At 42.7% G+C, this 14,866-nt stretch overlaps 1 protein-coding gene across 2 annotated transcripts in view; it reads right to left on the reverse strand.

Annotated features, from left to right (window-relative positions):
- Positions 1-14,866, reverse strand: part of Ankfy1 (ankyrin repeat and FYVE domain containing 1) — a 106,152-nt gene that overhangs the window by 18,237 nt on the left and 73,049 nt on the right. For both annotated transcript variants that reach the window (XM_045158288.1, XM_004672401.2), the window contains exons 15-19: positions 10,810-10,978; positions 9,464-9,582; positions 7,509-7,665; positions 5,298-5,498; positions 2,738-2,914 (exon numbers count right to left, since the gene is read on the reverse strand). In XM_045158288.1, the coding sequence (XP_045014223.1) occupies positions 2,738-2,914; positions 5,298-5,498; positions 7,509-7,665; positions 9,464-9,582; positions 10,810-10,978 (823 nt within the window). The remainder of the gene's footprint in view (positions 1-2,737; positions 2,915-5,297; positions 5,499-7,508; positions 7,666-9,463; positions 9,583-10,809; positions 10,979-14,866) is intronic.

Consider the following 14,866-nt stretch of genomic DNA (forward strand, 5'->3'; position numbering starts at 1 on the left):
CAGCTCCTTCTGGGGTGGAGAGATGGCTCATAGTTAAGGCACTTGCCTGCAAAGCCTAAGGATCCAGGTTCGAGTTCCCAATAGCCACATAAGCCAGATGTACAAGGTGGCACATGGGAGTTCATTTGCAATGGCTGGAAGCCCTGGCATGTCCATTCTCTATCTCCCTCTCTCTCTAATAAAAATAATTCTTTTTCTTTTTTAAAAAAAGAAGGTATCTCCTTCTGCTATTTTGTGTAGATGGAGGCCTGCTGGGAACAAGACTTCTAAAAGACAAGTGTGTCTGGAAGGCCATGGTGTAAGGCCATTTTTGCTAGCTTTAAATAGGGTCTTCAGAACCAAAGGGAGCACCCCACTCTTCTTATAACTGATGTTTTTGTTGGAGATGAAACTCAGTTTACCTGAGTAAGAGATGCTATGTATGCATACAAAGCAAAGAACAGTATGTGACTCCTGGAGGCAAAATAAACAAAACCAGCTGGGTATGGTGGGACACTTAGGAGGCAGAGTTAAGAGGATGGCTATGAACTTGAGACCAGCCTGGGACTAATGAGTGAGTTTCAGATGAGCAGGGGCTAGAGTGAGACCCTAACTCAAAAAGAAAAAAAAGAGGCCAGACATAGTGGCATACACCTTTAATCCCAGAAGTCCATGAGAAGACAAGAGGATTCAAGGCCACTGAGACTACATGGTGAAATGCAGGTCAGCCTGGGCTAGAGCAAGACCCTACCTCAAACAAACAAACAAACAAACAAACAAACAAACAAAAAGAACAAAACCAGAGTTACCTGAGGAAATGTAACCTGTGCACCTGTGCCCATGGAAACTATGGTGTGGTTTGTGCCAAACACCAAAATAATTTTCTGCTAAGGCTACCAGACACAGAATCTGTGTGATGACGTACTTTCTTGGGATTTAAACTAATGAAAAGTAAATGGAAGTTTGTATTTTTTTTTCTAAAAGTCTGTATTTTTTTTTTTAAAAAAAAAGACTTCCAGAATTCTTTTTATTTATATGAGAGAGAGAAGGGCAGACAGAGAAAGAGAGAGAGAATGGGCATGCCAGGGCCTCCAGCCACTATAAACGAACTCAAGACACATGCGCCACCTTGTGCATCTGGCTTACATGAATCCTAGGGAATTGAACCAGGGTCTGTAAGCTTCACAGGCAAGCACCTTAATCGCTAAGCTATCCCTCCAGCCCTAAAAGTTTGTATTCTTTAAGAGAAAAGAAAGGCAAGATAGAACATGGGTTAATTATATTAAGAGACAGTCCTACATACAAGTGTACACATATACACAAAAATACATACTTTGAACATGTCTAAAAGCATAAATAGCAGGTGGAGATGTAGCTCAGTAGGAGAGTACTGGCCTCTGTAAATCCCTGTATTGGAAGCCCTAATGCTGAAACCTAACAAGAAAAGTAGACATGGTTATGTGCTATATATTGCCATAGTAGGCAATGACAACCTCATACATGACAGTGAGGATTCTATCACCCAGTGATGTGATGTTATGGCCATCTGTGATTAAGCATAGCCTGTGATGCTTACACACAGAAAAAGCTCTTAAGGACACAATTCTCAGAACATAAACCATTGTTTAAAATAATATAAAAACAGTACAGGCTCACTGAGAAACAGCCTAAAGCACTTCACAGTATATATAAAACAGAGTATCACCCTTTCGTCCTAATTTTCTTTGAAGTCTGCTATGACTAATTTCCACAATAAGCATGTATTCTTCAATATTTATTCATTTGAGAGAGGGAGATAAATGGGCACAGTAGTGTGCCCTGCCATTGTATGCACTACTTTTACATATGGCTTTATGTGGGAACTGGAGAATCAAACCAAACTTCCCTAGATACACTGTCTACATGTACAGTTTCCACATTCTTGTACAAGAAGTCAGGCTCTGAGTTAAGCCAAAATCCCAGCTAGCTACACTATTACCTAATAGCCTTGGATTCACTCCAACTTAAACATTCTCTTTAAAATATTTTTTTACTTATTTAAGTGAGATAGAGAGAAAGAGGCAGACAGAAAGAGAATGAGTATGGGCATGCCACGGCTTCCTGCCACTCAAATGAACTCCAAACTCATGTGCTGCTTTGTGTATCTGCTTTATGTGGGTGCTAGGGAATTGAACCTGGGCCATCACGCTTTGCAAGCAAGTGCTTTTAACCACTGGGCCATCTCCATTCTTTTTCTTCTTTTTTTTTTTCAAGGTAGGGTCTCACTCTAGCTCAGGCTGGCCTGGAATTCACTATGAAGTCTCAGGGTGGCCTCGAACTCACAACAATCCTCCTACCTCTCTGCCTTCTGAGTGCTGGGATTAAAGGTGTGCACCACCACACCCAGCTTCCATTCTTCATTTTAAAACGTAAAAAGTTCCCCTCCCCTTCTAGAATTTTGAGAATTAAGGAACAGGCCATTTAAAAGCCTCAGCTGAGTGTCCAACCAAGTAGACAGATAACCTAAGTGACCTCCACTACTTTGCTGTTCCTTCCCAAATCTCACTGGGCCCTTCAGCATCTCCAAGCTGACTCTTAGCATGTCCCATTTGGGCACCTGGGACCTGTAGCCCTTTGACATATCTGTTTTCCTGAGGGAAGTGGCATAACTGCCCAAATCCATGCTGACTTCATAATATCTGAGGAAACACGTGTGAGGAGAAATTCTGCATATACCCCACAACATGCCTTGACATGTAACAGTTTCTGCACCACTTACCAAATTGCGAACAATGATCTCTGAGCCTGCTTGGACAGCAAGATGCAAAGGGGTCAACTTGGAAGCATCCTGAACTCTGGAGTTCACATTGGCCTGGACACTGATCAGGAACAAGACACTTTCAATATCAGAGTTCTGAACTGCCACATGAAGAAAATTCCGGCCCTTGTTATCCACCTAAGGCAACAAATAGGAAAAAAAACATGTTCACGCTTCTGTTCAAGACTGCCTTCTAAGTATCTGCAAACTGCACTGATCACTGCAGGGGCCATGATGAACTTCTACCCACAGTTCCAAAAAGTTCCCTCCCAATACCACACCCTAACCCACAACACAACCAGGAGCACACACATGTGGTAAGAGTATCCTCCTGCAGCAGGAAATGGATATATAAAGTGAAGAAAAACAAACTGAAGGACAGGGAAAGGAAGGAAGGAAGAAGGAAAGAAAGGTGTAGATTAAGATGATTGGGCTTCTGCGTGAGAAGGAAAATACTTAGTAGCAGAGGCCAGTAAGTTAAAAAGGAGATATAAAGGGAAGAGAAAGGGAGGAGGGTAGTTAATAGGTTGATATTGTATATATATAAGTACAATGATTGAGATGGGGAGGTAATATGATGGAGAATGGAATTTCAAAGGGGAAAGTGTCAGTGGGGGAGAGAGAGGGAATTACCATGGGATATTTTTTATAAGCATGGAAAATGTTAATAAAAATTTAAAAAATTTTTTTAAATAATAAAAAAATAAAGGCTAAAAAAACCAAGAAAGGTGTAGATTAGCCTCAGATTCTCTGTGCTTTTGAAAAACCTAACACCCATCTTGACTGCTGAGCAGCCAAGCAAAGGCTTCAGAAATTTACCTTTTTTACTAAGCATAACACACAATGGGGAGGAAGGGAAGAAGGCAGCCAGCCAAATGTCACAGACTGTACTGATATAAAGCAGCCAGAGCATCACTCAGCTCAAACCCATGGCACACGGTAGTCACAGGAGACATTAGTATGTCATTAGTGCCTATGTTCAAGTGAGGGCACTGCATGCTCACACTCTGCAATTACCTCACACACCAGTTCACTGTGTGTACAGGAGTAACAAGTAATACATCTGCAAAGGACTTGGATCATAGTTTCATATTAAATGAGAGGAAATGTGAGGTCCATCTCTAACCAAGAACATCTTACACTACTAAGCACAGGTGAGGTTAACACCTATGCATTCAGTAGCACTTAGGAAACTACTAAAGAAAGGGGACAGCAAGCAATCATCTTCAACCATGCCAGGACTGTATTTCACTCAATCAGACTTCCTGGCTTCATTTCACCTTTATTTTTGTTTGCTTGTTTGGTTGGTTTTTTGTTTTGTTTTGTTTTTTTAGGATAGGGTCTTGCTCTAGCCCAGACTGACCTGGAATTAACTATGGAGTCTCAGGGTGGCCTCCAAGTCACAGCAATCCTCCTACCTCTGCCTCCCAAGTGCTGGGATTAAAGGTGTGCTCCACCATGTTCAGCTCTTTATGTTTTTTTAATGAGAGAGGAAGAGATGTAGGCAGAAAGTGAGAGGGAAACAGGGAGAGGGAGAGAGAGAGGAGAATGGACACAAGGGCCTCCAGCCACTGTAAATGAACTCAAGACACATGTTCCACCTTGTGCATCTGGCTTACGTGGGTCCTGGGGAATCGAACCAAGGTCCTTAGGCTTTGCAGGTAAGTGCCTTAATGGCTAAGCCTTCTCTCCAGCCCCATTTCACCTTCTTAAATGGCTACTTCTAAATCTCGGCATAATTCTACATGCTAGCTACAGAGTCAGCCAACCAGACAAACCTGACCAATCTTTCACTTTCTAACAGTCATTATAGTCATTTCTCACCCACTGCTGTAGATTAGCAAGTCACCATGGGGACTGAGAAGCTGACAAAGGACAGGACAAATGTGCATTCCAAGTTAAATGCCAGATCATTTCAACTCTCAGAAAATTGTCCAACTTCACAGCACAGCGCCTCAAGTTCAATTTAAATCTCAAAGATATTCATGGGTCTGAAAATGTAGTTCAGTTGGCAGAGTGCTTGTTTTGCAAACATCAAACCCTAGGTTGGATCCCCAGCACCTCATAAAACAGTACACACACATGCCTGTACTTCCTACATTCAGGAGGTAGAGACTGGAGGATCAAGAGTTCAAGGTCATCCTTGGCTACATAGCTAGTTTGAGATCAGCCTAAGCTACATGAGACCTTGTCTCAAAATAAATGAATGAAATAAATAATAAAAGCATTCATTACAGGGCAACCAAGAAATGAAGAGAATGAACTTAGGTGCATATACCACAGAATCCTTACACTATGCCCAGTGTTCAAGCGCCCACTCCCACCCAAATGCATACCATCAAGAAACAGACGTGAAGGGCAGATCAGTCACACCTTCACCAATGCTGACAAGTCATTGAATGTCCAAATGTTCAGAAAGAGGAACATAATTTCAAAACCATTATCTTTGTATAGCAGACTTGTTTAGCTGGTGGCATCCGGTTAGTCTTCATGTGGAGAAGAGTGGGACTTGGTCACTCACCTGCTCAGCAGCCCCAGACTCTCGTTTGAGAATGGCTTCAGCTGCCTTGTTGTTCTTATAAGTCATGGCACAGGCAAATGGGGTCAGCCCTTGTCTATCTCGTACATTCAAATGGATGTTAGGGTGAGAAATCAACAATTGAATGATGACACTGTGCTGGTTACTGATTGCCACATGGACAGGTGTTCTTCCTTCTGCATCCTATGGAGACAAAGCACAGATTTTGATGTCTACTTGAAAGATAAAAGTCAGGCCAGGCACGATAGCACACACTTTTAATCCCAGCACTTGGGAGGCCCTGGTAGGAGGATTGCTGTGAGTTAGAGGACAGCCTGAGACTACATAGTGGATTTCAGGTCAATCTGGGCTAGAATAAGACCCTACCTCGAAAAACCAAAGGAAAAAAAAAGACAAAACTCAGGAAAAATATGAAGGGGGCTTACTTTAAAAAACAAATTTTGGGGACTAGAGAAATGGCTTAGCAGTTAAGGCATGTGCCTGCAAAGCCCAATGACCCAGGTTCAATTCCCAGGACTCACATAAAACAGATACAAAAGCTGGCACATGTGTCTGGAGTTCGTCTGCAGTGACGAACCCTGGTATACCCATTTCTCTCTCTCCCTCTCTAATAATAAATAAATGAACAAAAAACAAAACCAATTTTACTTGTGAGGCTTGTGTTTAAAGTCAGCTTTTAAAAAGGCAAAATACAAAATGAGTTGAAAGGGGGTTGGAGAGATGGCTCAACAGTTTAGGCAATTGCCTGCAAAGCCTAATGGCCTGAGGTCAATTTCCCAGTACCCACATAAAGCAAGATGCACGGAGAGGCACAAGCATCTGGAGTTTGTAGTGGCAGAGGACCCTGACACACTCCCCTTCCCTCTCTCTCGCCTTACTTGAAGAAGCTGGGGATAGTAGCACACGCCTTTAATCCCAGCACTCAGGAGGCAGAGGTAGGAGGATCACTGTGAGTTTGAGGCCACCCTGAGACTACATAGTGAATTCCAAGTCAGCTTGGGCTACAGTGAGACCCCACCTTGAAAAATCAAGACTTGATGGAGCAAGAGATGGCTCAGTGGTTAAGGCGTTTGCCTGCATAGCCTAAGGAAGCAGGTTCGATTCCCCAGTACCCATGGTAAAGCCAGTTGTACAAGGTGGCACATGCATCTGGAGTTCATTTGCAGTGCTAGAGGCCCTGGTGTGTCCATTCTCTCTCTCTTTCTCTCTCTGCTTCTTTATCTCTCTAATAAATAAATATAATTTTTTAAATGACTTTAAAGCTGGGCATGGTGACACACGGCTTTAATCCTAGCACTCTGGAGGCAGAGGTAGGAGGATTATTGTTGAGTTCAAGGCCAGTCTGAGACTACAAAGTGAATTCTGGGTCAGCCTGGACTAGAGTAAGACCCTACCTCAAACAAACAAACAAAATGTTTTTAAATTCAAAAATGACTTGAACCTACTCCCTGGTATACAACTTCCAATGATACAGTGGCAGCTGAGTGGAGGAGTGTGAGAACAACACACATTTGTTTTAGTTTTTTAAATATTTTTAAATTATTTGAAAGACTTTGTGTGAGAGTGAGAGAGTATGGATGTACCAGGGCCTCTTGCCACTGCAAACAAACTCCAGATACATGTGCCACTTTGTGCATATGATTTTACATAGGAAGTGAGGGATGGAAACCAGTGGGAAGCTAGTGCCTTTAACCACTGACTGAGCCATCTCCAGCCCTACATTTATGTGTTTTAGTTCTGCATTCATTCTCAGTTCTAATTTATACCACTTCTTATCTGACTAAGAGCCATCAGATACTTATAAATCTCCACAGGTTTGAATTCTGGAACAGAATTCATGAAGGAAGAGAACTTAAACAGAGCTATCCTAAGCACAGTACTCAGACGGTGACTAAACCAATTATCTGTGGAAATCTACAACCAAGGGGAACAGGAGGCAAGAAACAATGGGTGCAACAACTCTCCTTAGCTTAAGGCAAAGAGAAGTACACAGAAAATTAACCTGAAATCAATTCAGTTGCAAGGCAGACCTTGTGACTCAGAAAGTCACTTCATCTGTCATACAAAGCCCCATTCATGATAAAGCAAAAGCATGTGGCTAGGCAATCTATAAGGTCCCTTGCTATAAAAGGAGACTCCTCTAATTGTATTTCCCTGGGGGTCGGGGGGTAAAAAAAAAAAGAAACGATATACCTGTGCATTTACATTGGCACCGAATTCTAGAAGACATTGCACTGTCTCTTCCAGCCCCCATGAGGCCGCCAAATGCAGGGGAGTCTGCCCATCCCTTGCTTCTTCTTCTCCTTCTCCACCAGCACCTGGTTGCCGGGGACTATTCACATCACAACCACTGAAAGGAATGGAAAACAGCTTTCAGAATGCATAGCAGCAGCTTCATCCTTGTTTGTTTGGGGCTTTTTAAGAAATATTTATTTGCAAGGAGGGAGGGAGAGAGAGAGAGAATATAGACGCACCAGGACCTCTACATGTGCCACTTTGGGCATCTGACTTGACATGAACATTGGATACTTGAACCTAGGCAGGCCAGCTTTGCAAGCCATTTTTGGCTTCCTGAGCTATTTCTTCAGCTCTTGTTTAGGTTTTTTGAGGCAGTTCACGCCAGTCTTGGCTAGCCTAGAACTTATGTACTCTACTGTCATTCCAGAATCAGCTTCATCCAATCTAATAAACCCTTCACTGACACATTCTGCTCTTTTTGGTCCCTAACATTAAGTCCTGGGATCTGAGTCCCATAGCCATAAATTTTTTTTTGCAATTAGTCTTGAGGGCAACCTGAGCATCGGAACTATTATAAACACCCTAGGAATATGCACATATTAAGTTTGGGAAGCACCAGTCAAAAAGTCTCCTTGTATCACACATATGCCACACTCTGGAGAACTAGGACACTGTTATGGTTCAAACACAGTGGTGGGGTCCAACAGAGGGCATCTGGTCACTTAAGAGCCCCTACAGCCCCTAAAGCTGGAGCTGGCTCAGCTTTTAGCCTTTGATCCAGGTATATGAGCCCCTCCCTCTTCTCTAGTGAGTATGGCCAGTGGCTGATTTGACATTACAGGACAGCGACTCTCTGAGATTCTTGCTTTTATACACACACACACACACACACACACACACAGACACACACACACGTGTGTGTCTGTGTGTGTGTGTGTGTGTGTGTGTGTGTACGTACGTACATACATACATATATATATATATGTATGTATGTATATATAATATTATTGGGCTGGAGAGATGGCCTAGTGGTTAAGCGCTTGCCTATGAAGCCTAAGGACCCTGGTTCAATGCTCAATTCCCCAGGACCCACATTAGCAAGATGCACAAGGAGCGCATGCGTCTGTAGTTCATCTGCAGTGGCTGGAGGCCCTGGCGTGCCCATTCTCTCTCTCTGCCTCTTCCTCTCTGTCTGTCGCTGTCAAATAAATAAATAAAAATGAAATTTTTTTAATTTATTTAATTTGAGAGTGACAGACACAGAAAGACAGAAGAGGGAGAGAAAGAGAATGGGCACGCCAGGGCTTCCAGCCTCTGCAAACAAACTCCAGACGCGTGCACCCCCTTGTGCATCTGGCTAACGTGGGACCTGGGGAACCAAGCCTCGAACCGGGGTCCTTAGGCTTCACAGGCAAGCGCTTAACCGCTAAGCCATCTCTCCAGCTCCAAAATGAAATTTTTTAAAATTTATTTATTTGTAACTAGAGTGAGAGAGAGAATGGGCACTCCAGGGCCTTCAGCTGCTCACTCCAGATGCATGTTGGCTTACATGGGTCCTGGGGAATTGAACCTGGATCCTTTGGCTTTGCAGGCAACCACATTAACTGCTAAGCCATTTCTCTAGCACCCTTTGAAATTCTTTTTCTTTTTTAAAGTTTAGTTTTTGGGGGTAGGGTCCCACTCCACCCCAGGTTGATGTGGAATTCACTTTGTACTCTCAGGATAGCCTCAAACTCAACTCATGGAGGGCTGGGATTAAAGGCGTGTACACCACCCTCAACTTGCGATTCTTAATTATGAAAGTTAAGCAGCTACAGGTATGCTAAGACTGGGGGTGAATAAACATAAGAAAGACATAGTTTTCAAGAAGCTGAAGAACACTTTATACGAGATCCTTGGAGTTCTCGCACCTGCGGATGAGAAAGCAGGCAGTAGACTCATTGTTTTCATCAATGGCTCTGTGAAGGAGAGTCTGCAAGCACCTACTAGGTCCTGGACCCCAGCATGTGGCATCACAGCCATGTCTGACCTGCAGAAAAACAATTTTCCCACAATGTCAAGCAAATGTGAAAAGTTTTATTAACTCTGCACTTTGTACATTCATTTACAGATAAGACATAATGACAACTCATAATTACTATGATCTGTATCAGTCATTAGATTTACAAACAAACAAAAAAATCTTCTCTGCACAAATTCTTGTTTTTTGAGGTAGGGTTTCAATGTAGTTCAAGATGATCTGGAATTCACTATGTAGTCAATGGTGGCCTAGAACACATGGCTATCCTTCTACCTCTGGGATTAAATGGATGTGCCACCATACCAGTCTGTCTGCACAAATTCTTATAGTAGGTCCTATGAGATGTTTTTGAGAAACATACATGTGTTTCCCCAGCAATACACTTTGGTAATCAATAGGTAATCTGAAAATATTATAAAACCCTCAGGTGCTAAATGCCACAATGTAACACTGCAGGCTATTCAGGGAACTAAATAAGAAATTCCAAGTTTACCTCAATTTGGAACCTGTTCCACAAACAGGGGAGACAAACCTGAGATTTGAGAATTTTTCATGATGGTGAGGGCAGCACACACCAGGAGAAGACTTCTGAGGAAATGTCTCAATTGTCTTGCTCCTTGGTGGTCTTCTTGGTAAAGACAATCTAAATACTGTTAGGTCAAGACAGGCTCCCAAAATGGAGTCACCAAGGACAGCAACATTGTGACAGAGACAAGGAAGTGAATTATCCACATTCCTCAAGAAACAGCCCAGCCATTATCCCTTCCTTGCCTAACAATGCCCAGGTCATGATTTCCTGGTCACTGTTCTGGTGTCACACCCTGGCTATCTTAGATCTTCCCCAAAGAAGCCTTTCTTATTCAGCTTTTCTCCTTCCTCACCTTCCCCCAACTTAAAAAGCCCTATAAGGCCCACTGTCTGGAAACTCAGGTTGGCTGTTCTCCTATCTTGTGAGCCAACCCTAGTAGCTCATGTTTTTCCCAAATAAAAGCTTTCATCTTTGCCTCAGAGTGGTTTGTGTGGTCTTGGTCACTCCCGAACCTTACAATTATAAGTGCTAGACAGGGTAGTACTGAACCTCACATTTCCTTAACATGGCTTTCAACTGTTTGTCCTTGACCTAAATTATCAGTTGGCCCATTTCTTGTTCCTATGATTGCTATGCAGACACCAAAGCCATCTCTGACACAAGATGTCCTCAGCTGTAAGCACAGCCTAACATTTTGCTTGTCTCACCAGAGTGGAGGCAATATCCTCTAGATTATTCGCCAAAGCAAGCCACAGTGGGGGGTTCCCTTTTTCATCTGGCACGGACATGTCAGCTCCTCGGGTACATATAGCATCAACTACAAGTGGAAGCTGATTTCTGATGGCCAGCTGCAGGGCAGTCTCCCCATCCTGAGTCCTGCCAAGACATAAACACTACAATCAAAACCTGTTTGTAAATGTCCTTCCAAGGCATTCCAGAGCCTGGAAGCTACTGGATCCCTGACAAAAACCTCACTCAGTCACTGTCAATTTTATCAAAGAAACCAAACCTGTTACTTATGTGTGTCTACCCTGTCATTTAAGAAAATACAGGGTTAGAGAAATGGCTTAGTGGGTAAGGCACTTGCCTAAAAAGCCAAAGGACACAGGTTCAATTCCCCCTTACCCACATAAGCCAGATGCACAAGATGGCACATGAATCTGGAGTTTGTTTGCAGTGGGTAAAGGCCCTGGTGTGGCCATTCTCTCTCTCTCTCTATCTGTCTCTCTCACTCTCTCTCAAATAAATAAATAAGACATAAAAAAAGAAAGAAAACACAGCCCTATTGCACTCAGTAGATAATTTAACAACCCAGCATTGAAATAAAAGAATACAGGTGCTTCAAACAGCACTTCAATAAAATAAAAAAGTAAAATAAAATTAAAAAGCCACCTTGATTACCCATTTGACAAAATACTTATTTCAAGCCAGGCATGGTGGCTCCTATGTAGGAGGCTGAGGAAGGAGGATCACCAGTTCAAGTACAGCCTGCGTACACAATGAATTCTAGGGCAGCCTGAGCTAAAGAGGAAGACCCTGTATCAAAGCAAAAAACAAACAAGCAACAACAAAAAGTGCTTATTTTCCTTACTCAAATATTAAGAAAGGTTCTTCAAAATTACAAAAAATTAGCCAGGTGTGGTTGCACATGCCTTTTAGTCCCAGCACTTGGAAGGCAGAGGGAGGAGCATCGCCATGAATACAAGGCTACCCTGAGACTACAGGTCAGTCTGCACTAGAATAAAACCTTACCTCAAACCACTCCTCCCCGAAAAAAAAAAAAAAAAAAATTAAATTCTGGGGGAAGGGAGAGATTGGTCAGCAGTTAAAGGCACTTGCTTGCAAAGCCTGACAGCCCAGGTTCATTTCCCCATTACCCCCATAAAACAAGATACATAAGGCTGGAGCAATGTCTTAGAGGATAAGCACTTGGCCTATGAAGCCTAAGGAACCCGGTTCGAGGCTCCATTCTCCAGTACCCACATAAGCCAGATGCACAAGGTGGCACATGCATCTGGAGTTCATGAGCAGTGGCTGAAGGCCCAAAGTATCCATTCTCTCTCTCTCTATCCGCCTCTTTCTCTGTCTGTTGCTCTCAAACAAATAAAAATGAACAACAGAAAAAAAAAAAAAAAAGATACACAAAGTTGCACATTCATCTGGAGTTTGTTTGCAATGGCAGGAGGCCTGGGCACAGCCATACTCACTGTCTTTGTCTGACTCTGGCCATCTCTCTCTCTCTTAAAAATAAATAGATTTTTGTTTAAAAAATTAAATACAGGCCAAGCATGGTGGCACACAGCTTTAATCCCAGCATTCCAGAGGCAGAGGTAGAAGGATCACTATGAGTTCAAGGCCACCCTAAGAATACATAGTGAGGAATGGGGCTGGAGGGATGGCTTAACAGTTAAGCCATTTGCCTGCAAAGCCAAAGGACCCAGGTTCAATTACCCAGGACCCACATTAGCCAGATACACAAGGGGGCACACGCATCTGGCATTCATTTGCAGTGGCTGGAGACCCTGCCAGGCCGATTCTCTCTCTCTCTCCCTGCCCCTTCTCTGTCAAATAAATAAACATACATAGTGAGGACTGGACAGACGGCTTAGTGGTTAAGTCATTTGCCTGCAAAACCAAAGGACCCAGGTTCAATTCTCCAGGATCCATATAAGCCAGATGCACAAGGGGAACACACATATCTGGAGTTCATTTGCAGTGGCTAGAGGCCCTGGCATGCCCATTTTCTCTCTGTTTCTCTATCTCTCTCTCTGCTTGCAAAAGAAAAATTACATACTGAATTCCAGGTCAGCCTGAGCTAAAGACCCTACCTCAACCATCTCCCTCTCCCTCTCTCTTTTCTTTTTCTTTTGGTTTTTCAAGATAGAGTCTTGCTCTGGCTCAGGCTAACCTGGAATTGACTATGTAGTCTCAGGGTAGCTCAAACTCACAACAATCCTCCTACCTCTGCCTCCTGAGTGCTGGGATTACAGGCATGCACCACCATGCCTGACCCCTATCTCTCTCCTTAATAAATGAAATATATATATATATATATATATATATATATATTTTATTTATTTTCAAGAGAGAAAGAGAAAGAATGGGTGCATCAGGGCCTCTACACATGTGCTACCATGTGCATCTGGCCTACAATGGGTTCTGGGGAGTTGAACCTGGGTCCTCTGGCTTCATAAGCAAGCTCCTTAACCCTTAGCCTATCTCTCCAGCCCTACCTAAAATAAATAAATAAATAAAACATATATTTTTTTCCTACTTATTTGCACACTGAGAAAGAGGGAGAGAGAGGATGAGAATGGGCATACCAGGGCCTCCACCCACTGCAAATAAATTCTAGGTGCATAAGCCACTTTGTGCATCTGCGTTTATGTAGGTACTGAAGAACTGAACCCAAGTAGTTAGGTTTTTTAGGCAAGTACCTAATTGCTGAGCCATCTTTCCAGCCCAATATATATAAAAATATATATATTCATTTTTGGTTTTCTAGCTAAGGCTGACCTGGAATTCACTATGTAGTCTCAGGGTTGGCCTGGAACTCACAGGGATCCTTCTACCTCTGCCTCTAGGAGTGCAAAGGCGTGTGCCACCATGCCCAGGTACCAAAATATTTATTTTTTTATAAGCTCAACACAGCTACTGTCTATAATCCTAGTATGCCTAGGGAGTAAAGAGAGATGGAATCAACAAATGTTCTTTTTCTCTCTTAAATCTACCTTTAGTCTATATGTTATGATGTACTCTTAAAAACATTTTTATTTACTTATTTGCACAGGAAGGGAGAGAATGGGCACATACATTAGGGCCTCTTGCCACTACAAATGAATTCCAGCTGTGTGGTCCACATTGTGCATTTGGTTTTATGTGGGTACTGGGGTACTGAACCCAAGTATATTGCAGTCATCTCCCCAGCTCCCTAGGGATACTCTTCATTGTAACTGAAGTTTCTATTTATTATTTTTTTTAACTTTTTAATTTTTATTTCTTTTTTTATTTATTTAAGATAAAGACAGAAAGAAGAGGCAGACAGAGTGAATATGGGCATGCCAGGGCCTCCTGCTACTGCAAACAAACTCCAGACATATGTGCCCTTTGTGCATCTAGCTTTACATTGGTACTATGGAATAAAACATGGGCTTTCAGGCTTTGGCAAATGAGCGGCTCTAAATGCTGAGCCATCTCTTCAGCCCCTGAACTTCCTAATTAAAGAATAATTTTTTTAAATTATCTATTATAACAAGATTTATGCAATGCTGTGCTCTGGTCCTGAAAGTTCCCAATTAGGACAAAGTTCAATGTGCCTTCTGCATCACACATATCCACTGATAACATTGTTATAATACTGCATCTAACTTCTCCAGCCTCTATTTGTACTTATTTTGCAGTCCTGGGGATTAAACCCAGAGCCATCCCCATGCTAGGCAAATTCTCTACCACTGAACTACATCCCAACACCTTTTATATTTTTTATTTTGAGATAGTCTTGCTAGCCCATGTAGGTCCATAAACTTTTGGTTCTCCTGCCTTAGCCTCAAGTACAGGTGTGTACCACCCAGGCTGGCTTCCATTTGTATGCTGAAAGACACTGTTTCCCTTCCTTTATAAAATAAGCTCTAAAAACATTTTTCTGGGGCTGGAGTGATGGCTTAGTGGTTAAGGCGCTTGCCTGCCCCATGTTCAATTTTCAGATCACACATAAGCTAGATGCACAAAGGTGAGGCTAGTGCAAGGTTGCACATGCCCACTAGA

The sequence above is a fragment of the Jaculus jaculus genome, chromosome 9 (genome assembly GCF_020740685.1).
Source record: "Jaculus jaculus isolate mJacJac1 chromosome 9, mJacJac1.mat.Y.cur, whole genome shotgun sequence".
Classification (NCBI taxonomy): Eukaryota; Metazoa; Chordata; class Mammalia; order Rodentia; family Dipodidae; genus Jaculus; species Jaculus jaculus.